We start from the raw sequence: 21,359 nt of genomic DNA on the forward strand, positions 1-21,359 counted from the left end.
TCTCAACGCATTGAATGCATTGTTTACAATCACTGTCTGGAGTTCCTCCCCTCCAATCCCATCCCAGACCCTCTCAGATCCAGCTTCTGTACCTTGCACTCCACTGAAACTACTCTCACGAAAGTCTTTAATCATAGAATCATAGAATATCAGGGTTGGAAGGGACCTCAGGAGGTCATCTAGTCCAACCCCCTGCTCAAGGCAGGACCAATCCCCAACTAAATCATCCCAGCCAGGGCTTTGTCAAGCCTGACCTTAAACACTTCTAAGGAAGGCGATTCCACCACCTCCCTAGGTAACGCATTCCAGTGTTTCACCACCCTCCTAGTAAAAAAGTTTTTCCTAATATCCACCTTAAACTTCCCCCACTGCAACTTGAGACCATTATTCCTCGTTCTGTCATCTGCTACCACTGAGAACAGTCTAGATCCATCTTCTTTGGAACCCCCTTTCAGGTAGTTGAAAGCAGCTATCAAATCCCCCCTCATTCTTCTCTTCCGCAGACTAAACAATCCCAGTTCCCTCAGCCTCTCCTCATAAGTCGTGTTCCAGTCCCCTAATCATTTTTGTTGCCCTCCGCTGGACGTATTCCAATTTTTCCACATCCTTCTTGTAGTGCGGGGCCCAAAACTGGACACAGTACTCCTGATGAGGCCTCACCAATGTTGAATACAGGGGAACAATAGTGTTCCTCGATCTGCTGGCAATGCCCCTACTTATACATCCCAAAATGCCATTGGCCTTCTTGGCAACAACGGCACACTGTTGACTCATATCCAGCTTCTCGTCCACTGTAACCCCTAGGTCCTTTTCTGCAGAACTGCTGCCTAGCCATTCGGTCCCTAGTCTGTAGCGGTGAATGGGATTCTTCCGTCCTAAATGCAGGGCTCTGCACTTGTCCTTGTTGAACCTCATCAGATTTCTTTTGGCCCAATCCTCTAATTTGTCTAGGTACCTCTGTATCCTATCCCTACCCTCCACCGTATCTACCTCTCCTCCCAGTTTAGTGTCATCTGCAAATTTGCTGAGGGTGCAATCCTCACCATCCTCCAGATCATTTATGAAGATATTGAACAAAACCAGCCCAAGAACCAACCCTTGGGGTGCTCCACTTGATACCAGCTGCCAACTAGACATGGAGCCATTGATCACTACCCATTGAGCCCGACAATCTAGCCAACTTTCTATCCACCTTACAGTCCATTCATCCAGCCCATACTTCTTTAACATGCTGGCAAGAATAATGACCTCTATCTAGCCAAAGCTCAGAACCAGTACTATAACCTCATTGACCTGTCATCAGCCTGTCAGCCAGGATGTTGGAATCTTCTCCTCCCTTGGCTTGTCTGACTCCATCCTCTCCTGGTTCTCCTCCTAGATCTATAATTGCTCCTTCAGCATGTCTTTTGGAGGATCTTCCTCAACCGTCATTCTTTCTGTGGGTGTCCTTGGTCCCCATCTCATCTCTGGGTAATCTCATCTGTGAACACAAATTCAGCTACCATCTCTATGCTGAGGACTCCCAGATCTACTTTTCTACTCCAGACCCATCTTCTTCTGTCCAAACTAAAATCTCAGCCTGACTCTGACATCTGGTGGATATCTAGCTCAAGCTCAACATGGCTAAACAGAGCTCTGAATCTTTCCCCACAAGCCCTCCCTACTACCTCCTTTCTTGATCACTGTGGACACCACTACAATCCTGAGTGTCACTTAGGTCCATAACTCTGGCGCTATCTTTGACTCTGACCTCTCAGTCCTCACATCCAGGCTGTCTAAGTCTTGCCAATTCTTTCTGCATAACATCTCTCAGACACAGCCTTTCCTATCCATCCACACACATAAAACTGTTGTCCAGGCTTTCATCATTGCATTTCAATTACTGCAATATCCTTCTGTCTGGCTTTGACAAATGCAGTCTTGCCCCGCTCATAACTGTTCAGAATGCTGCTGCAAAGATCATTTTCTTAGTCTGTCACTTTGACTACATCACCCCTTTCTTTGAAACTTCCCGTTCTCTATCTCTTCAAACATAAGCTGCTTCTCTTCACTTTCAAGGCCCTTCATGGCCTATCCCCACCCTACTTATCCTCTCTCTTTCACTGTGGAGATGTTGGCTCCCACCTCTGATCAGCCCATGGTGCCAGCCTATCTCCCGCTTTCTCCTGTGCTGTGCCACACGTTTAGGATACACTCCCCATAAACATCCACAAAGCTACCTCATTATACACATTTAAATCCCTCCTTAAATCTTTTCTTTTCGTTGATGCCTAAAAAATACTTGATACCATCTCATTGTTTTCTTGTACTCGACCCATCTGACTGTATCATCAGTTTGTTTTATACTTAGATTGTGAACTCTTTGGGATAGGGACTTTTTGTTTTATGTTTGCACAGCACCTAGCACAATGGGATCTTGGTCCTTCCATAGGGCCCCTAGGCACTAGAGTCATACAATAAATGTTCCCATTTCTCCTTGTAAATGACCTTATGATGCCATGTCAATGTACTGTGATTTCACAGCTGGAACTCACCGTCTTTAGATTATGCTCTTTGCTCATGTAGGGATAAAAAATCGCAGGACAGATACGGCTCTTAGTCATCCTATGGCTTCTCATTCCTGGAGATGGGAGGTACAGCTGGAATGAGTGGGGGGACAGGGATCACTTAGGTCGCTAAACTCATTTGAGCATCTCACTCAATCTCAGCCCATCTCAATTCTGTTTAACAAGAGAGGGACAGGCCCTTGTAGCTACAGAGTCTGGCCCTACAGTTATCAACAATGGACATGGTGATTGTCTTGCTGCTTCTGAAGGGAAGCAGCTGGTTTTGTTGGGTGAATTTCTTGCCGGGGTGGTGAAAGGAGCAGGGCTGCAGGGAGGGCAAATTTGATCCTCACTACACCACAAGGGAAAGGAGTACTTGTGGCACCTTAGAGACTAACACATTTATTTGAGCATAAGCTTTCGTGAGCTACAGCCCACTTCATCAGGGCTGACTCTAGTGACACCGTTTGGTTGGATGCTGATGTAGAGAGAGTCCTGGTAACACCTGTTGCTGGTCCTCTTTGCAGGTGGCAGGGCTAGGGAATTATGGGCTGCGAGGAACCCGTCATAATGTGGGCATGGCGGTGCTCAATCAGCTGGCCCAGAAGTTGAACGTCGCTGACCAGTGGAAAGTGGACAGACACTGCTGCGCAGACGTGACCATCACCAATGTGGAGGAAGCAGAGCTGGTGCTGATGAAACCTCGGCGGCTCATGAACATCAATGGCCTCAGTGTAGCAAGTGCTGGTGAGTGACTACGAACACCTCCAATAGCCAGCTGAGGAATGTACACAACTGAAGCCTTCCAGGGACCCTTGTGCTTCACCTTTCATCTTCTTAGCCATAGGGGACCACTCAGGGCTGTAAGCAACAAGTCTGAAATACCTGCCCTGGAACTACAGGGCCCACTCCTGCCAGGGTCAGTCTCCTTTTTCTTTTCTATGGAGCCAACGATGTAACAACTCTTAGGACTTCCTGGTTGTTCCATGGCCATTCAGGCAGCAAGACAGTAAGAGTAGACCAAGCTCAAGAACCTATCGCTTGAGCTAAAGGAGAAGATCCATTTCCAGTATAGGGTTTATGACACACAGTTGACCATATCCAGTTCTGTCCAGTAGAGGGTGGTGTACGCGCACACACACTCTCCTAAAGCCATTACTAATTTTTCACACCACCCTTGGGAGATGGAGAAGATTAACTGAGTTCCATGCAGTTTGCCATTTTGGCATCTCTAGATAAAAACAGGTGGCAGGGTTCGGAACCAAGGTCCTGAGGCTCTGCACGGACATCAGAAATCCCAGAGCAGTTTTCTGAACAGTCAGGCTTCTCCCTGGCGTGCTGGGCTATGAGTTCCGCTCCTCACACTGTTGCATAGCCTGCTGCAAGCTAGTTGGCTACGACCTTCCAGCCCACTGTGTTTCAGGGGTGTGGACTGTAAAGTACTTTTGGCCAAAAGACAGTAGTGGCGTAGAGCAGTATCATGTGGTGCAGACATCAGACAGCTCCAGTGACAGCGTGTGCAGCTAGTTTGCCAGCATAGCTGATAGTGCATTCCTGAGGTTAGAAGTTCTTTTAGCCCTGCTATGCACTTCCTGCCCTCAACGTCCCCTGTCATTTTTTATCACTGATGCTGCAGTGTCCTTCTTTAGGTCCCCGAGGCTGTGGGACGGTGAGAGATGGATTTAATTTTTCCTGACTTCTTGTGCGTTGTTTCTTTCTCAAGCTGAAACTTACAACCTCGGGGTAGAAGACATTTACCTGGTTCACGACGACCTGGACAAGCCGCTGGGGAAGATGGCGATAAAGCTGGGAGGCAGCGCAAGGTACGAAGGGAAAGCCCCTGTGAAAAATGACCTTGAAAGATTTGCTTGAGCTGCATCTTACTGTGTGCTTTTTAAAAGGGGCCTTTGGAGCTGTGACTGTCCCATCTCCCCCACCCCCAGCACTGCAGAGGTGGCAGCAGATTGGTGGCAGAATCTTTCTGTAGTGCTTTACAAGCTTTAACTGACATTGGTTTACTCTGCTGTCTGCCCAACATCCTGCAGTTTCCAGTTCAAAGCACCAGCTAAACTAGAGATATTTCAGTAAATTGGGATGGCCTCAAATGGTGGGCTCTGGCACTAGGTGTGCAGGAAACAACTGGTGCCCAGGCTGCTGCAATAAAATACAGCAGTGACTGCCCAGAGCCGTCTTAGGCAACCTCTCTGAGTCACACATATCCTAGCTTGATCGACACTTGAGACCTAACAGAACCAAGACCTGTGCTTGTGGTGACACGCGACGTTTGATTGAAGTGTGACCTTTCTGAATCAGTTACATTAGCCACACACTGTTCCCTGGGGTCTCCCCTCTTATTACCACATGGTCCATACCTGGCTGTGTTCAGGCCTGCCCAATGCAGGCAGCGTGTGCAGTGTGTACTCCCTTCTCCAGCAGTTGAAAGCACTGGGTGCCAGAGCCCTGCTGGGGAGTTCAGTGCAGGGCAAGGGACATTCTGTATCTGCACAGCCATATCCTTAGCCGAGCACCCTCTTTGGCAATACCCCGTGGCAGTGGGTCACCCAGGGTGTTTGGCCCAGCTCAGAGGCTGCTGCATGTAAGTGAGGCCTGTTCTGAGTATAAGACTAGGAATCATGAGCTCCTCTCTGACACCGATTGCCCCTCGGGCCATGGGCGTGCCACTTCGGGTCTGATTTTTCAGAAGCGCTGAGCACCCAGAACTCCAGGTGTAGTCTGCAAGACAAGGCAAGCCTGCCTGGGGCTTCCTCTGCACAACTTTGCATCAGTTTCCCAGTGTGGATACTTGGATGTTGCTTTGAGTGACTTGTCCTTTCATCTAATCCTGAATAAGCTTAACCGTCCTAGGCTGCTCGTACACTGAAATCCAAGTGTCTGCATGGGCTTTGCACCAGCTTAACTAAATTGGGGTAATGTCACACCTGTCATTAAATCAGTAGAACTCTCTGTGTAAACGAGCCCAGTGCCTAGGTCTTCTGTAAAGGGGGAATAACGGGGCCTGTTTGTACAGAGCAAAGAGGAGGGAGAGTTTAGCGTGAATCCCATGGATAATCCCTCTAGGGTTCTCACCTACTCTCTGACAGCTGGTTTCTCTTGCTTTCTTTAGGGGGCATAACGGGGTCCGCTCCTGCATCAGCTCCCTGTACTCAGATGTAAGTCGGCCTTGCAGGGTAAAGAGCTCTATCCTGCACACATCTCAGCAGTGCATATGTAAAGCACCATCTCTTCCCAGCCCCAGAGCCCCCTGTGAGCCACCCCCAAGGCCTTAGCCTCCCCTTGTGTTTGTGTTAGTAGACTTGGACCTTCATCCCCCGCTCCCAGCCCAGCCCTTCTCACACGTGAGATGTTTCTGACTCATCCATGAGGCAGGATGTGGAAGCAATTAGCTAAAGTGGAACCACATGGCCTGGCTAGGAGCTTAGCCAACCAACTTAACTGCGTTTGTTGGATGAAACTCTTTCCAAGCTCATGTTAGCTGGAGCCCAGCCCAAACCCAGCTACAGCAGAGGGAGACAAAGGAACAGAGTAGGACACAAGCCCAGCTTTCCGTGTGGGGCTCAAGTGAAGCACTTAGGATTCCCTTTCACCCCACAGGCTCCCCCTTTGACTGATCCCTGGCTAACCAGGGTCTCAAGGCTCCCCTGCCCTCCAGCCCCACCTCAGAGCCCACAGTATCTGCTTTGGCTCCAGGCTGTGCCAAGCATGTTTAACACTTTGTAGCGACTGCCATAGTGTACCGAGAGCCCAGCTCGGGTGAATGCAGGCCCCAGGAACAGGTGGTGATGGGAAGAGGACACACAGCACGTGCTGCATCCCCTTCTCTCCCTGCAGTGCATGGTGCGGCTCAGGGTTGGCATTGGCCGGCCGGTGGGGGAAGCCATGGTGGATCACTACGTGCTGGGCCAGTTCGCCAGCGCTGAGCGCGAGGTCCTGCAGCGCGTCCTGGAGCAGGCGGCCGACCTGCTGCTGGAACACATCCTGCAGAGGAGCAGTGGCAAGGACCTCACGCCCCCTGGCGACAAGGGGGACAGGACCCCTCATTAACCCTTTGAGCTGGGGGAGTTTTTATGAATATGGTGCTGACGGAAAGCAGTGGTCCTGGACTCCTTCATGGGCCTCTGGGCACAGCTGCCGGGGTGGGCTGGGGGAGCTAAGCAGAGAGCACTGACCCCACAAGTTGTGCTGTGCGGGGAAGCTCCTGGCAATGAAACTGGTGGGGGAGGTGGCGGACTGCCAGGCAGGTGCACCTCCCCATGTCAGATGACAGGCTTCTCCTTCCAACCCCATTAGCGCTGGCAAAGGCAGCCTGGTAGATGGCCTGGCTCCACATAGCCAAGTGCCCGTGCCTGGCACTTCAGCACCCTGCAGTGTAGGGAGTAAGGAGGACCCCGAGAGAGACTCCAAGCCCCAGCCAGGCTCGTCGTGTTCGGGGCGCCTGCCTCCTTGCCCAGCTTGGGACCACTCTGTCCCAGCAGAGCACCTTGTCCCTGCCCCTGCAGAAAAAGGTCTGGGACTTGGTGGTCGTGCCCAGTCTCAGCTTTGCCTTGTTCGTCCTTGTGCCCAGCCAGACATCTCAGTAACTCCATAGGTTTTATAGGGCAGTTCTGCATAGACTGTACAATAAACGCAGGCGCCCAGTCTGCACACACTTTGCCATCTATGCTCAGTCCCTCTCCTTTGTGCAGGTGTCCTGGGAGCAGGGGAGGGAGCAATCGGCTGGCAGAAAGGGGTGCTCGCTCCCTCCCCCGCCCCCGCACTGTTTCCCTATTTGGTCAGCAGGCCCTGCAAGGAGCGTCTGGCCGCTATCTCTGGCAGGGGCAGAATCGGCTGCTGCTTCACCTGTTTCTCCTCCGACCAGGAAGTCATCAGTGGCTGTTGGGAAATTGGCAGTGATTCAAACACTGTCACACCCGTCACTACATCCCTCTATGGCAGCGGGGCAGGGCAGGCCAATGCCAATGGCACTTGGATAAGCTTTCCTGACCCTGTGGGTCCGTGGAGGGAACCATTAGGAGCAGGGACAAGGGGCCAGGAGTCAGTCTTGGTGCTCACCTCAATCATCAGCCTCTCTGCTGAGCCTGCCCAGCCCTCCCTGTGTGACTCCTTTGCTAACCTCCCGGGATACCCCTGCCCAGCTGGCCCAAGCCCCCCTCACCTCTGTGGCACTGGTGTAGGTGCGGACGGTCCCGGTGCGGGTTGTCTTGGACAGCAGACCCATCTTGCTCATGCTGTGGAAGAGCTGCACCCCCTGCCCCCGGTGAGCTAGCAAGTGGTGCGAGATGACGGGAGAGGTCTTGAGGCACGGGGCTGCGTGCAGCTGGCTGGAGCAGAGGAGAAAGGGGATGCGTTAGACCACGTGACATGGGGGGGCCAGGGGTCACTGAAGGCAGAGACTAGAACAGCATTGGCAGGAAGATACTGCAGGCTCTTCAAGGTGGGAAGTAGAGTAAGGGTAGGGTGCCTCTTAGGGTGAGCCTCCCCAGCTCAGGCTTAGCCAGGACAGGCTCTGGAGGCAACTGTGAACAGCAGTCACTGGAAAGGATCAGCCAGCTTTGGGGGTGCGGGGGAGCAAGCAGACAATCAGAGACCACAGTGGAGAACTGCACACTCAAGGGATTAGCAAGGGGAGTGAGATGGAGCCAGCGCAGGTCGGTGCGGGTGGGAAGTCGCTGCCGTCAGCTTGCTGGTGGAAGGCCTGTGGGCAATGAGCTAAAGGTGACCTCTGAAGGTCTCATCTGCCGTGCTTCCCCTTGTGGGCTCTAGGAGAAGTCGGGGGAGATGGGAGTCATGCATCACAGGAGCAGGGAGGCAGGGTTTTATGACAGCACAGAGTTGGAAGGCAGAAACGCAACCACATGTCACACAGGGCTATAGAGATAATCGAATAGAGGCCAAAAAGGTACAACCCCATTTCTCTCCCCTTTGCCTCTCGGGGTCTGGCCTGGCCTCCAGCTGGGACCTGCCTCTCATGGGTGCAAGGAGATGCTGGGGCAGGGGCTGCATGGAGAGTGGGGCTATTCCCTGCATTTCCTACTCACCTCTCCACTGTGGACTCCAGTCCATGCTCCCTGTTGGCCATTTGCTGGGGCCCAAAGATCTGCTCCTGAGGCGCGAGCCCAGCTGTGGTCGCCCGCCTCAGCAGCCCCAGCAGGCTCCGCAGCATCTCCTGGTGGCGCAGCTGGAACATTATGTCAAAGTCACCATCCTCCTCATCAGACGGCCTCTCCTGCAGGGCGATGAGGCGGGGGAGGTGAACCGAGGGGAGGGGAGCCGGCACTGCAGCTCCTGCTCTCCCCTTGCCCCCATGACTTCAAGGCACTGGTTGGACCCCCACTGTAGGCAGAGGAAGCCCCACAGCTCAGTCTCCACTACCATCACCCTGGCTCCTGCATTCTGAGTGCACCCAGAACCTGGCAGCTCCAGTAGGTGAGAGAGGTGCCCATCTAACAAAGGCTCAGGCCCCCCGGAGCTCTGCTGGGACAGCCGGCAGGGAGCTGGAGCTGGTGGGGGTTGGGCTGCTTGTAGCTCGAAGCCAGACTTTAGTGGGGTTCCGTGGAACAGCAGTCCAGCATCTCTTGGCTCTTCCCCACCGACTCCACCTCCCCACAGCTGGAGGCTTCCCGTCCCTAGCACAGGACATGTGGTCGGATCCTCACTCAGATGCAGCCAGGGGTTCAGTAAGAGACTCCGCACTTGGCATAATGGGAGAATTTCTAGTACCACATGCAATAAACACCATGTATGTGCTGGGTTAGGGCGTCTGCCCCAGCAGCCTGCAGCATAGACCCAACCTCCCCCATGACTACCCTCCACCATCTAGCACCCCCTATAGGGGACAAGGGAAATTACAGTGAGTCCAGCCAATGTAGCCCTGACACATTCTGGTTTGGTGCAAAATAAAGAGCCAGAAACAGCTGCCACAGAACATATAAGTGCCAAGGTCCAGGGTGGGTGTTTGTACACAGCAAGATGCTGGTGGCTCTCATCTGAAAGAGTCCAGGGCAAACCCCTCACAAGGCACAGCACGTGCCAGGACATCTCACCACAGTGTTTGCTTGGTGGCCACCAACATGAGGCCATTGTGCCCTCCCAGACTATCACAGCATCTACCTGACACAGCATCCCCGGGATTGGATGCAAAATCCATTCCTGTTAATTTCAAGTCTTCCCTAATTGACACAACATCCTCATTGCCTGATGCAAAATCAGTTCCAGGTAAGTCAACACAGCACTATGACGTGAAACCCCAGATAGTTCAGGACTCTGAAATTGTCCCAGGAGCCAGCCTCTCAAGATAGGGACAGAGCCAAGGACAAGGGCAGTAGATGGTCCAGTGGTTAGGGGGCCAGCCTAGGTCTCCAGAGACCTGGGTTCAATTCCCAGCTCCACCATGTCGTGGGGGGATACTACCCAGATCCTACTAATGGGGGCCATATATAAGTACCCAAGATAAATGGATACGGCTCAAGAGCTCTCAGCCAGGGGCCTCTAACTCTCCTTAGCAGGTTTTTGGGCAAGTTCTTTTATGTTACAAGAGCTCATGAGTTTCCCAGTTTGCTGCCCCACAGCCTGTACCTGTGTTACCCTGTTCTTAATGGAACTGCTTTGCTCTCTACAGCCTCTCCTTGGAAAGAGCTCTGAGAGCCTCTAAACACTAACAGACCAAGCCTCACAGCTGCCCATGGGGTAGGTCAGTATAATCATCTCCATTTTACACATGGGGAAACTGAGGCACAGTGCAGCAATGCGCCTTGCACAATGTCCCACAGCAACATCGTGGCAGAGCTGGGAATAGAATCCAGGAGTCTTGGTTCCCAGGCTCCTGCAGGCAATATTGCTCTCTTTCTAGTTCTCAAGTCTTTCCTAACCTTTGACCTCTGTGATCTTGGTGGTGGCTTATGTCCTCTGATCCGTCTGTTCTGTTCTAGCTTTTGGGAGCAAACCAAGGAAATGTTGCCATCTCAGAAGCATGGTGGGCTCTGGCCTGTTTAATGCCAAGCAGCCACCAGAACACGTCCACCCCAATCCCCGAGACTGTGCGAGCCTCACCTGCAGCAGGTCCTTAAGGGCTTGGACAGCCTGGCTCAGGATGCTCTCTGCATTCCTCCTGAGCTCCTGCTCTTCCTTTAGGAGCTTGGCCTGACTCTGCCCTTCGTCCACCTTCCTCCTCACCTGCTCCTTCAGCTCCTTCAGCTCTTGTCTGCAGGGAGGGAGCCCGACAAGAACAGCCAGGGGTGAGGTAGCAAACAGCCACTTCACCTCAGGGCGCTTGGAGTGCAGGGAAGCGTGCATCACCTCCAACAGGCCCCAGACAACTGTGTGTGTGTTCACATGCATTTGTCTAAATCAGGTTCCCCAGGGAGGTCTGTCTGTCTGTTCATCCAAGTCAGGTCCCCAGGCATACATGTGTTGTTTGTCTGTTTGTCCAAGTCAGGTCCCCAGGGAGATGTGTGCATGTGTCTGTCTATCCATCCAAACCAAGATCCCAGGGAGAAGTATGTATATGTCTCTATCCACCTGCCTGCCTGCCTAAGTCAGCCCACCAGGGAGATATGTGAGCACAGGTGGTGGGTCTAAATCTGGTCTCCATGGAGATGTATGTCTAAGTCAGGTCCCCAGAGAGGCTGAGGTGGGCTAAGCCCCCTCTGCACATCTGTGGAAGTGAGGTCTCCTAGAGAGTTTACTTTCCAAGAGTTACACTCCCGGAAGGTGCCTGGGAACACCAGCCTCCCCTTCCCCATGGTAACTCCCACCCCTTGTGGGGTTCCTGAATGTCCTGTACAGACAGCAGGCCCCAGCTGGCTGAGCAGAGCGGCCCTTACTGGGCAGGATGCGCTCAGAGACCAGGCACTGACAGCATCAGTCAACATGGCTCTGGGTCAGGCCTTTTGGGAACCTGTGTATAGCACCAGGCGAAGCAGCTCTTGTGGGGTGCCATGAGAGAGACTTGCTGAGTCTGTCAGAGGGTTGAGCAGGTTGAGGTGACACAGACACATTCAGGGGAAGCATAATCCCAATAATATTCGGTCCTTTTCTAGTCCCTCCCATCCAAAGAGCTCCAAGTGGGGTACAGACACTGCTTAGTTAAACATCACAAGGGCCCTGTGAAGCCGGTGAATGGCTATACAGGGACCACTTCCCTCAGCTCTTAAATGCAGCCACCTCTAGGGTGGAAACTGGCAATTATTTAAAAACACAGCACAACACTGCATGGCAGCTTAGGTCAAGAAGTGAAGACTTCCAGGTCGAATTGCAATTGCAGAGGGCATTGAGCCAGGACACCTTGCTTAACACCGCAACTCTTCCAAGTTCCCACTCTGTGGGGTTAATGGGCACAAGGGGTCAGGACTAGACCTGGTCAAAACATTTCCCACAGCACAATTCTCCATGGAAAAAAACACTTTTGTCAAAATCAAAATGTGTCGATTTCAACATTTTCAATGGGAAAAAGTCCAGATGAATCTCATTGACTTTCCTATTGCATTTTGAAAAAGCAAAACATTTCCTTTTGGCTTCCTCATTTTGATTCATTTCATTTAGACATACTAAAATGTTAACTATCTACTCAATTCTATACTGTGTTAAATGCCTAATAATAAACACTAATATTTTAATATAATATTAAAGTTTAAATTCAGTGAATCAAAATGAGAAAGTCAAAACTGAAATGTTTGACCTTTTTGAAACAAAATGATTCAACATTATCACAATGAAATATGTTCGCAGCGCCAAGTAGACGCCGATTGGAATTTTTGCTTTGTTACAAATTTCAAATTTTTTATTCGGAACAAAAACGGTTTTTGAAATGTCGGATTTTCCCATGGAACTGAACTTCCAGCCCCCACCCGCTGGAGTCAGGCTCTGTATTGTGCATCTCATGGAAGAGCTAGCAGTACAGCACCACACTGAGCTTGCCGTTCCAGAGGCAGTGTGCCATTTTCTGAAGCACTGACCCCAGTTCCTGTAATACCTGGGTTTTCCTTGAAGGTCTCCCATCCAACCTGGCCTGGCCACACTTAGCCTGGGAAACGGGATGGGATCACAGCACAAGGACTCTGCTTTGCCTCTACATGGCCTTGCAACACGACCCGGCTGCAGCACGGGAATGAGATCTGCTGCTGGGACCGCGACGGCTTGCCGTCGCCTCCACTCTGCTCCACGTACCTTAGTGCCTGGTTCTCCTTCTGCAGTATCTCATGGGCTGCCTTCAGCAGCTGCATGGCCTCCTTCTGCTGCCTGTACTCATCCACCAGCACCTGCTGCTCCTTGCATTTATTGGTAAGCATCCAAATCATCTGAAACAAGCAGCAGGGACACAGCTTCGGGATCAGGAGACAAGAGGGACGTCTCAGGCACCAGCCTCAGCCCAGGCTCCTTATCCCCCTCACTGCCGCCCACACACAGGCTGCAAGTTGCCCATGCCCACTGTCAGGTCCCTGCTGCCAAGATGATGAGCCACTTGCACTTACATGGGGTCTGAGCAAACTCTAGGGCAATAGTGCTGTCAGGGAATGGGGAGACCAACCCCTTGAAAGCCACCACATGGTCCCTAGGGGCAGACAAGCTGGAGCAGTAACAGGACCAGAGCCTGGCTTCAGCACCCCACATCCCTCTGTGCATTGGTTGAGCTCTGACCTTCTGGTTGCTGAGGCTGTTCTTGGCCATCTGCTTCTCATTGTGCTCCAGCATCCCCAGCTGCTTCTGCATCTCAGCCTGGGCCTCCTTCAGCATGTCGTTCTCCTGGATGAGGTCGTAGCTGCGATCGGACATCTTGGCCAGCTGGACGTTGATGGCGACATTCTCGCGGATGGTGCGCTTGGTGGTCTCGGCCATCTGGCTGTTGGAGACCTTGCGAAACTCAGCTGCCACCACATTAACACGCTGCATCATCTCCTTCTTCAGCCTGCAGGGGTGGAGCATGTGCGTATGCACACAGGACACACAGAGAAGGTCATCACTCCTGGGGCAGGGCCCACCGCAGCTGCAAACGCCTTAGCCCTGGCAAATTGGACCCCAGTCCAAAGGATTAGCTCCTGCCCAAGGTCCCACAGCAAGTCAGTGGCAGGAAGTGAAACCAGGGCTCCTAAGTCCCACACTTGGCACTAACCACGAGACCACACTCCCACCTTCAGACTCCAGTGGGGAATGACACACAGTTAGTCTCTGTCTGGCACTGACCTGTCTTTGTCCAGCACAGCTTTCCTCTCCAGGTTATAGATATACTCCTTGTGATTTTCCTCTTGTTTCTTCAGCTGCTCCTCTAGGGCTGCAAACTTGCCCAAGAGATCCTCCTTCTGGATTCTGAACTCCTCCAGCGCAGCCAACTTCCCACCTGCCAACACAGATCACTTAGGACCACAGAAGGACCATTGGGGGCTTCCACGCTTAGCCACGGGGGTCAGGGGGAGGGCAAAGTGCTTCAACAAGCCGGCAAACCCCACTGTGAGATTCTCCCCAACTGCTCTTCACACCACACACTTGTTCTGCATCTTCTTAACCACCCCCACAAACTCTATGGGGCCAGCACTGTTTCTTTAGTACATTTGTACAGCACCTAGCACAATGGTGCTGCTGTAATATCAATAATACAGGGCCAGCATATGGGGAAAGCTGTACCTGCTATGGGGACCAGCAATAGACAGCAGCCTCCAGCACTAGAAAGGAGCCTTCTACAACCCACATTGTGGTGGAAAGAGAGGGAGGCTCAAATGTGTATACATAGAGTTACCAGATAGCAACTGTGAAAAAACGGGACGGGGGTGGGGGGGTAATAGGCATCTATATAAGAAAAAGTCCCAAAAAACGGAACTGTCCCTTTAAAAACAGGACATCTGGTCACCCTACATATGCACCACCTCTGTCTCCACACCCCCATGTTCCTCCCCGCCACACAGCTGGAATTAGGGCTGGTCAGAAATTTTCCACTGAAACTCTTCTGTGGAAAATCAGGTATTTGACTAAATGAAAATTTAAGATTTTTCATCAGAAAACTCAAAAAGCTTCTGCCAAAGGCCCAACATCGTTTTGGTTTTCAGCAGCTTTGGGCCAAAAAAACATTTTTCAAACCCTTTTTATTATTACTAGAAGTGTAATAATAGAGTGTTCTGCTGAAAACAAAAAAACTTTTCATCAAAAAAAATGTCTGGGGGTGGAGGTACAAATTCCCACCCGCTCCAGCCAGAATATTTCCACTGACCATTCTCCCAACTGCCCGTGGCCACAACCCCACGTGGGAAATGCTCAACCCTCAGAATTCCAGGCTCTGTCCCTGCAGGGCGGCACCAGCAGCCCCCTGCCCCAGGAAGACGGACCATGGGGCAAGGGGGAAGAGGTAGGGTCCAATCTGAGCCAGGGCACATTACTTAGCAGCATGTTCTCCGAAGTGAGCTGGTCCTTGGTCTCCTGAAACTCGTGTCGAACCTGGGCCAGCTGGGCCTCGAAGGCATCCTTCTCGGATTCTTTGGCCTGCTGCAGGCTGAGCAGCTGGTCGTTGAGGTCAGCGATCTCATCGACCCGCTGGTTCAGGGTCTTCTTGAGAAAGGCCACGATCTCCTTATTGTCAATGGCCATCTGATCGTACTCCACCCTGAAGAGGGTCTCGTTCACCTGCAGCTCATCCCATTTCTGCTGGTACCTGCCAGGGGGAAGCAGCACCGAACAGACAGTCAGACAGCAGTCTCCAGGATGGGCTGACTGCCTGCCCCTCACCTATTTATAGGTTGCTACAGTCTCTCCCATTGCCTGGACACAGACCCAGGGCATGCACAGGAGCACAGCTCACAGCTGATTGCAGTGGGACTGGAGAGAGGGACTATTCATGACTAGGGCCCTACCAAATTCACAGTCCATTTTGGTCACTTTCATGGTCACAGGATTTTAAAAATCAGAAATTTCATGATTTCAGGTATTTAAATCTGAAATTTCATGGTGTTGTAATTGTAAGGGTCCTGACCCAAAAAGGAGTTGTGGGGGGGGGGGTCACAAGGTTATTGTAGCAGGGGTTGCTGTACTGCTACCCTTACTTCTGCACTGCTGCTGGCGGTGGCCCTGCCTTCAGAGCTGGGCAGCTGAGAGCGGTGGCTGCTGGCTGGGAGCTCAGCTGTGAACGCAGAGCCGCCACCAGCAGCAGTGCAGATGTATGGATGGCCTGGTACGGTGTTGCCACCTTCCTTCTGCACTGCTGCCTGCAGAGCTGGGCCCCTCAGTCAGCAGCCACCGCTCTCCAGCTGCCCAGCTCTGAAGGCAGCGCAGAAGTAAGGGTGGCAATACCGTGACCCCCCCCAAAAAACCTCATAACCCTCCTGCAACTCCCTTTTGGATCAGGACCCCCAATTTGAGAAATGTTGGTCTCTCCCCTGTGAAATCTGTATAGTATAGGGTAAAAGCACACACAAGACCAGATTTCATGCGGGGGAGACCAGATTCCACAGTCCAAGATGCATTTTTCATGGTCATGAATTTGGTAGGGCCCTACTCATGGCCCATTCCCCTGCACTCCCATCCAGCAGCTGGGGACCCCCCAGCCCTGTCCCAGGATGGGAAGGAGATGAGAGGTGGACACCAGAACGGAAGTGGACAGATCTCTCTGCCCATCCCTGCCATTCTAATTCCAACACAGGTGGCCAAAGTGAGCCCTGCTGCAACCAGGTAAGGTGCCTTGATTTCTGTTGGAGCTACACCTGCTTACACAAGGACTGCATTTGGCCCATGGGCTCAATCCAAAGTGTCTAAGAGCAGAAGAAAGAGAAGCTGCACCTTTGACCCAGGGCTTCACCTCACCCGCACTATAACTGACTTCTGCAGCATCAGCGGTAAAGGGCTATCATGAGCCTGGATAGCAATCATCGTAACACCTACACTTCTGAAACACCTGACCCCAGAGCATGTTGCAAGCCGTATTTACAAGAATCATTTCACCCCGCACTGAAACGCGGCCGTCTCTGGGGAGGGACACGGGCAGCTGCTTAACCCCAAGGGAGCTGGGCTTTGCGGGGGGGCTGCTGAGCGCGTCTCCCCACGGGGTATGCGGCCAGGAGCAGGTGCCCCCGCCCTGAAAGGGCGCCGAAGATCTCAGCTGGGCAGCGCGGGCAGAGCCTGGGGGTCCCGCGGGCAGCGGCACAGACCCCGGGGCGCGGATCCCGCAGCTCGCCCGGGCCTGGCTCCCAGCCCCCCGGGGGAGGGGACGCCGCACCGGGCCAGCCGCTTCTCCAGCTCCCGGATCTGGAGCAGGTAGAAGTCCCGGCGGTGCTCGGCCGGGGGCTGCTCCGCCCTCCCCTCCGGCCTCGGCTCCCGGCCCGCCTCTTCCGTCCCGCCGCCGCCGCCGCCGCCGCCGCCCTTCTTCTTGGGGGCCATGGCCGCGGCGGGAGCCCGGCGGCCGCTGGAAGAGCCTCGCGGGCCGCCGCGTCGCCGGGGCAACGCGCTGTACATAGCAACGGGGCGCGGGGCTTAAAGGGCCAGGCGCCCGCGCGGGGGGGGGGGCAGCCTCTAGCCCCCCCCCCTCCCGCTGGGCCGCCCGCCTGGGGATCCCTGGGCTGTGCTCTTCGCCCAGCGGGGTCACCCCCAAACTGGGGGTTCCTGGGCTGGGCCCCCAGACTTTGCTGCCCTCCATTGCCCCCCCCCTCCCTGGCAAAGGGTGTTCCCGGTACTGTGCACCCTCTGACCCTCCTGAAAAATCAAAGAGCTCTTAAAGTGCCCCCTGGGGGTTCCTCCCTGGATCCCCCAGTCTCTGACACTCCCCCCCAACATCTTCCCCCCGCTAAAACCCCTTTACATGGGAATGAGCATGCAAAGGCCCCCCACCCCCATCCTGAATGTTACCCTGCGCGCTACATTAGAATAGCGCGGAGCTGCAGTGAAGACACCGCCCCCCTGCTCAGCTTGGTTTAAAGCAGCAGCTGGGACTTTGGTTATACACGCCAAGGAAAACACCACTGCTGTGGGTGTAAAAAGGTGGGACAGAGGAAGGATGGTGCAGTGGTTAAAGCTCTAGTCAAAGTCTTAGATGATGTGAGTTTAAATCCCTGCTCTGCCACACGTTCCCCATGTGGCCATGGGCAAGGCACTTAGCGTCTCTTGGCCTCAGTTCCCTCCCTGTAATTGGGGGATAATCGCCCTGCCCTACTTCACAGGGGGCACATGAAGATAAATACATTAAAAGAACTGGGAGGTGCTCAGATGTTCCAGCTTCATATAAATAGCTAAGATAGACAGGGGCTGCTTAGGGAAGTCACAGAGGCATGGATGCCTTGGGATATAGCCAAGGATTTGTTCCCTATACAAAATCTAGCATGATTTGGCCACTAATGTATGGAACTGAGCAGCAGGACACCAAGTCTGCCAGTGGCTCAGGGGCACCTGGGCTATGCCTTGATCTTCCCATCTGTGAGATGGGTACAGAGATACTAATTCACCTTCATAAAGGACTTTGACACCTACAATTAAACACATCTGAGTTGATACAAGCAGAATGACAGTTCTAGGCATGGTGCATTTGGTCCATAACTTCTTGTGCCCTTACTGAAGGCCACATGGAGACCAGTTAGGTTGCACCCTGTGATTGCTCTGGGCCCTGGCACAGTCCAAAGTGAGTAAGAACAAATAGTTTTGCATCACTGAACAAGAAACTTTATGGGCCATTTGATGTAACCTAAAGGCCTGGCATTAAATTCTTCTCTCGTTTTCTGGGCAACAGAGCGGGTGCTAGTCAAATGTGGCAGTGTCAGCAGGTGGTAAAGTGACTAGAGGAACTCTAGTGCCAAGTATATAATGGGAGTGGAGGGGTAGGAATATCACTTCAAAGATCTAACGGGGAAGGAAGGAGATGATTTGACAGAGACACCCCATTCGGGCAGAGGGTACATTTTCTTACTCCGCTGAACTGCTTTACCAGTCTACTGAGAAGGCAGATCCTAGGCTTCTATAAACGGAGGTAAGTCTGGGCTCATTTCTAATGGCTAGAAGCAGATCTTCCCCAGTTACCAGGGGAGTGATTGGTTTCTGTGCAGGAATGCTCAGGCTGCAGGGTCACTTAGAACAGCTCTTCTGAAGCCAAGAGTCTTACCCTCTGCATCTTGCACCTGGGGTCATTCACACCTGTGCAAAGCAGCTGTGAAATGTCACCTAATTAGAAGGTTTCAGAGTAGCAGCCGTGTTAGTCTGTATTCGCAAAAAGAAAAGGAGTACTTGGGGCACCTTAGAGACTAACAAATTTACTTGAGCATAAGCTTTCGTGAGCTACAGCTCACTTCATCGAATGAAGTGAGCTGTAGCTCACGAAAGCTTATGTTCAAATAAATGTGTTAGTCTCTAAGGTGCCCCAAGTACTCCTTTTTTAGTTAGAAGGGAAGTTTTATACCCAATCTGCTCCCATTTCAGTGACTACACAGGAGAAGGTGGGGATGAGCCAGGCCCTGGCTCTGTAACAGCCACAGGGCAGGCCAGCATGGTCTCTGCCCCCTGACAGTGATGCACGGAGGATATTCCACACAGGTCTTCACAAGCCAACATGTGAGAATCCCTCCCTGTGCAGCTAAAACTAAGATTCAACTATCCAGAAGGCACAGAACAAGTTCTAGGGTACACATCACTGGGGCAGGCAGAACTCCCTCCTCCCAGGGTATCGTCAAAGCCCTTGACAGACATTAAACTAATTACCCCTCCCAGTGCTGGAGGAGGGAAGGCTCAAGTCCCTCATTCAACAGCTGAGGACAGTGAGGCACAGACAAGTGACGTGAGTGATCTGCTCAAGGTCACGTGGCCAGTGGCAGAGCTAGGCAGTGCCTGCCTTTCAGTCGCCTGTTTGAGACACAAAGCCAGGCTTCATTTTCTAGCAATAATTAGCAATGGAAGCTCCAACACATGGGGTAGATTCACAGAGTGGAAGGCAGGCACTGCCCTCCCTCCAGACACAGAGAGCCCACACCCAGGTGCTCTTCCACTCAAATCTTGAGCTTTAGTGTTGTGTGGTGCTACAGGTTTCTCACACCGTGACATCCTAGACCGTATCCCATAGATCCTGGATCCCACACTGAGTCCACCCTGCAGTGAGTGCTCCCACTGCAGCCCAGTTCACACATGGATTTGAGGCCATTATAACTAGTCAGTTAAGGGTGTGATTCTTCTATACCGGGTACCAATATAACGGGTAAAGGTGTTCTATACTGGTGTAGCTTATTCCCCTTCCCCTGTGGCATTCAGAGGTGATCTCTGGGTGCTGTCAGTGCATTGCACATGGAGGAAAGGAGGCGATCTGGGCATTGCAGACTATTGTACACATGCTAGTGGCCCAGAGCAGGAGTGAATAAATGCAACACACACTAGAGAACATTAGAGGGGCTATAGAGAACAAGAAGATGGTGACAAAATATGGGTGAGTTGTCTTAAATAGAGTCCAGTTTAATCCTCCTGATATCTTGCTTATTTCAGTTAAGCCATACTACATGGGAGGGAAAACCCAGCAGACAGCCTGGCATAATGCAGAGAGAACCCTAATCTGCAGGTAGGTGGGGGGGATTTTTGCATTACTTCTGCCCTGCACTGGATTCTCCCCCTACAGCTCTGGAAGTCTGTCTGGGGCATTTCTTAGGCACTCCACCTCATGTCTAGATCCCATCCCCCTTTCACCAAGGGACACAGGGTGATCATCGGCTCCAAGTTTGGGTGGAGAAGAGAAAGAATTTTGATTCCATTGGATTAGAAGGATGAGCTGATCAAATAATCTAAACAAGTATTACAAAAGAATCAATACACAGCAAGAGCCATCGGCTCTAACACACACCCTGGGCCCTATGGCCTGGCAGATCTCAGCTGACTGGGTTCCTGCATCCCTACAGGAATGAGCTCAGTCTGAAAATACTGAGCAAGAAACTCTCTGGAAGGTTACCAAGTCTTGTACATTTCCAAACAGTTCTGTCCTTTCAGGGAGAGGCACCACCAGAGATGGGGAAGGAGAAGTAGTAGGTTGCAAAGGACTAGACCAAACGCTCCACCACCTAGCAGAGGTGTCCAGATAGTCAAGCATGGTCCTCGGTGCAAGCCCTGCAAATGGTCTATTTCAGTGAGCGAAGATTACGGGCGCAGGTTAAACACCCCCCTTTGGTCAAGCAAACACAGCTGCATCTCTCAGCCAGGAACCAGTCAAATCTGCAGGCAGAGCAGCCCACGGTGTTCATCCTTTGTCACACTTGAGGAATGGGAAGCACCCCTGGAAAAGGAAGTGAGAGGCCAGCGTTACTGGTGCAAGCAGGGGTTGGTTGCTAGGCTCCCTGTGCGGATGTGATGCCAGCCTGCGAAACGAAACTGTTTGCTGCCCTAAATGCCCCCCTCCTGGGCACTGAGTTTCCCGGTGTCCCACAGGAAGATTGTACCACTATTCTTTGCAAGAGGGCCTGGCTGTATTGCTGTGCATCTCAGTGGAGACAGCCAACAAAAGGGACAAGGTGCGAATGGGCCATGCGGACCACCAGATTTTACTCTGCCCCCAAAAAGGGTCCCTCCTGGTCAGGACTGAGGTTCAGTGGTGGGGATCTGAATGGGGGAAGTTTGCCCTGTTGTTACGCCTGCAGCACGTGGTCCGAGGATGGAGAGGGGACTTCAGTGTGCGGGGCTGAATTCAGCTCAGAATCCCCAACACACACTCACCGTCTCCAGCCATCTTAAACCAACATGAGAACCAGAGAGCAAAGGAGGAAAGTTGCCCACTCTTTGGGACCCAACCCTCCCCAGATGTAGCAGCCCAACACAGCACATTCAGGCTGGAGTCTCAGCAGTTACTCTGAAGTTCCTGCTCTGTTTGGC

General features: G+C 52.5%; 3 protein-coding genes across 7 annotated transcripts in view; 1 reads left to right on the top strand and 2 right to left on the bottom strand.

The window, feature by feature from the left end:
- PTRH1 (peptidyl-tRNA hydrolase 1 homolog) overlaps window positions 1-7,224 on the top strand; it is a 9,360-nt gene extending 2,136 nt beyond the window's left edge. For all 3 annotated transcript variants that reach the window (XM_043498602.1, XM_038374177.2, XM_038374178.2), the window contains exons 2-5: window positions 3,074-3,293; window positions 4,270-4,369; window positions 5,671-5,716; window positions 6,396-7,224. In XM_043498602.1, coding sequence (XP_043354537.1) covers window positions 3,074-3,293; window positions 4,270-4,369; window positions 5,671-5,716; window positions 6,396-6,608 — 579 coding nt within the window. In that variant the 3' untranslated portion in view covers window positions 6,609-7,224. The remainder of the gene's footprint in view (window positions 1-3,073; window positions 3,294-4,269; window positions 4,370-5,670; window positions 5,717-6,395) is intronic.
- Window positions 7,141-16,981, bottom strand: CFAP157 (cilia and flagella associated protein 157). The gene is made up of 9 exons (XM_038374174.2): window positions 16,756-16,981; window positions 14,927-15,198; window positions 13,743-13,896; window positions 13,200-13,467; window positions 12,729-12,859; window positions 10,614-10,764; window positions 8,603-8,790; window positions 7,720-7,885; window positions 7,141-7,436 (listed from the first exon to the last, which is right to left on the bottom strand). The coding sequence occupies exons 1-9, from the start codon at window positions 16,914-16,916 to the stop codon at window positions 7,329-7,331; spliced, it is 1,599 nt and encodes a 532-aa protein (XP_038230102.1). The 5' UTR covers window positions 16,917-16,981; the 3' UTR covers window positions 7,141-7,328.
- Window positions 16,982-19,937: 2,956 nt separating this feature from the next.
- Window positions 19,938-21,359, bottom strand: part of CERCAM (cerebral endothelial cell adhesion molecule) — a 38,110-nt gene continuing 36,688 nt past the window's right edge. For all 3 annotated transcript variants that reach the window (XM_043498600.1, XM_038374167.1, XM_038374168.2), the window contains one exon: window positions 19,938-20,766. The gene's annotated coding sequence lies outside the window, so the exon portion shown is untranslated. The remainder of the gene's footprint in view (window positions 20,767-21,359) is intronic.

Source organism: Dermochelys coriacea, chromosome 16, assembly GCF_009764565.3.
Source record: "Dermochelys coriacea isolate rDerCor1 chromosome 16, rDerCor1.pri.v4, whole genome shotgun sequence".
Lineage (NCBI taxonomy): Eukaryota > Metazoa > Chordata > Testudines > Dermochelyidae > Dermochelys > Dermochelys coriacea.

What these genes read in the sequence shown, in the direction of transcription:
- CFAP157 (XM_038374174.2), bottom strand. Translation starts at nt 16,916, where the DNA reads ATGGCCCCCAAGAAGAAGGGCGGCGGCGGCGGCGGCGGCGGCGGGACG. An exon ending in AAGGAGAACCAGGCACTAAG is followed by an intron (nt 10,765 to 12,728) that starts GTACGTGGAGCA and finishes CCCTCCCTGCAG; the next exon opens with ACAAGAGCTGAAGGAGCTGA. An exon ending in CCTACACCAGTGCCACAGAG is followed by an intron (nt 7,437 to 7,719) that starts GTGAGGGGGGCT and finishes ATTTCCCAACAG; the next exon opens with CCACTGATGACTTCCTGGTC.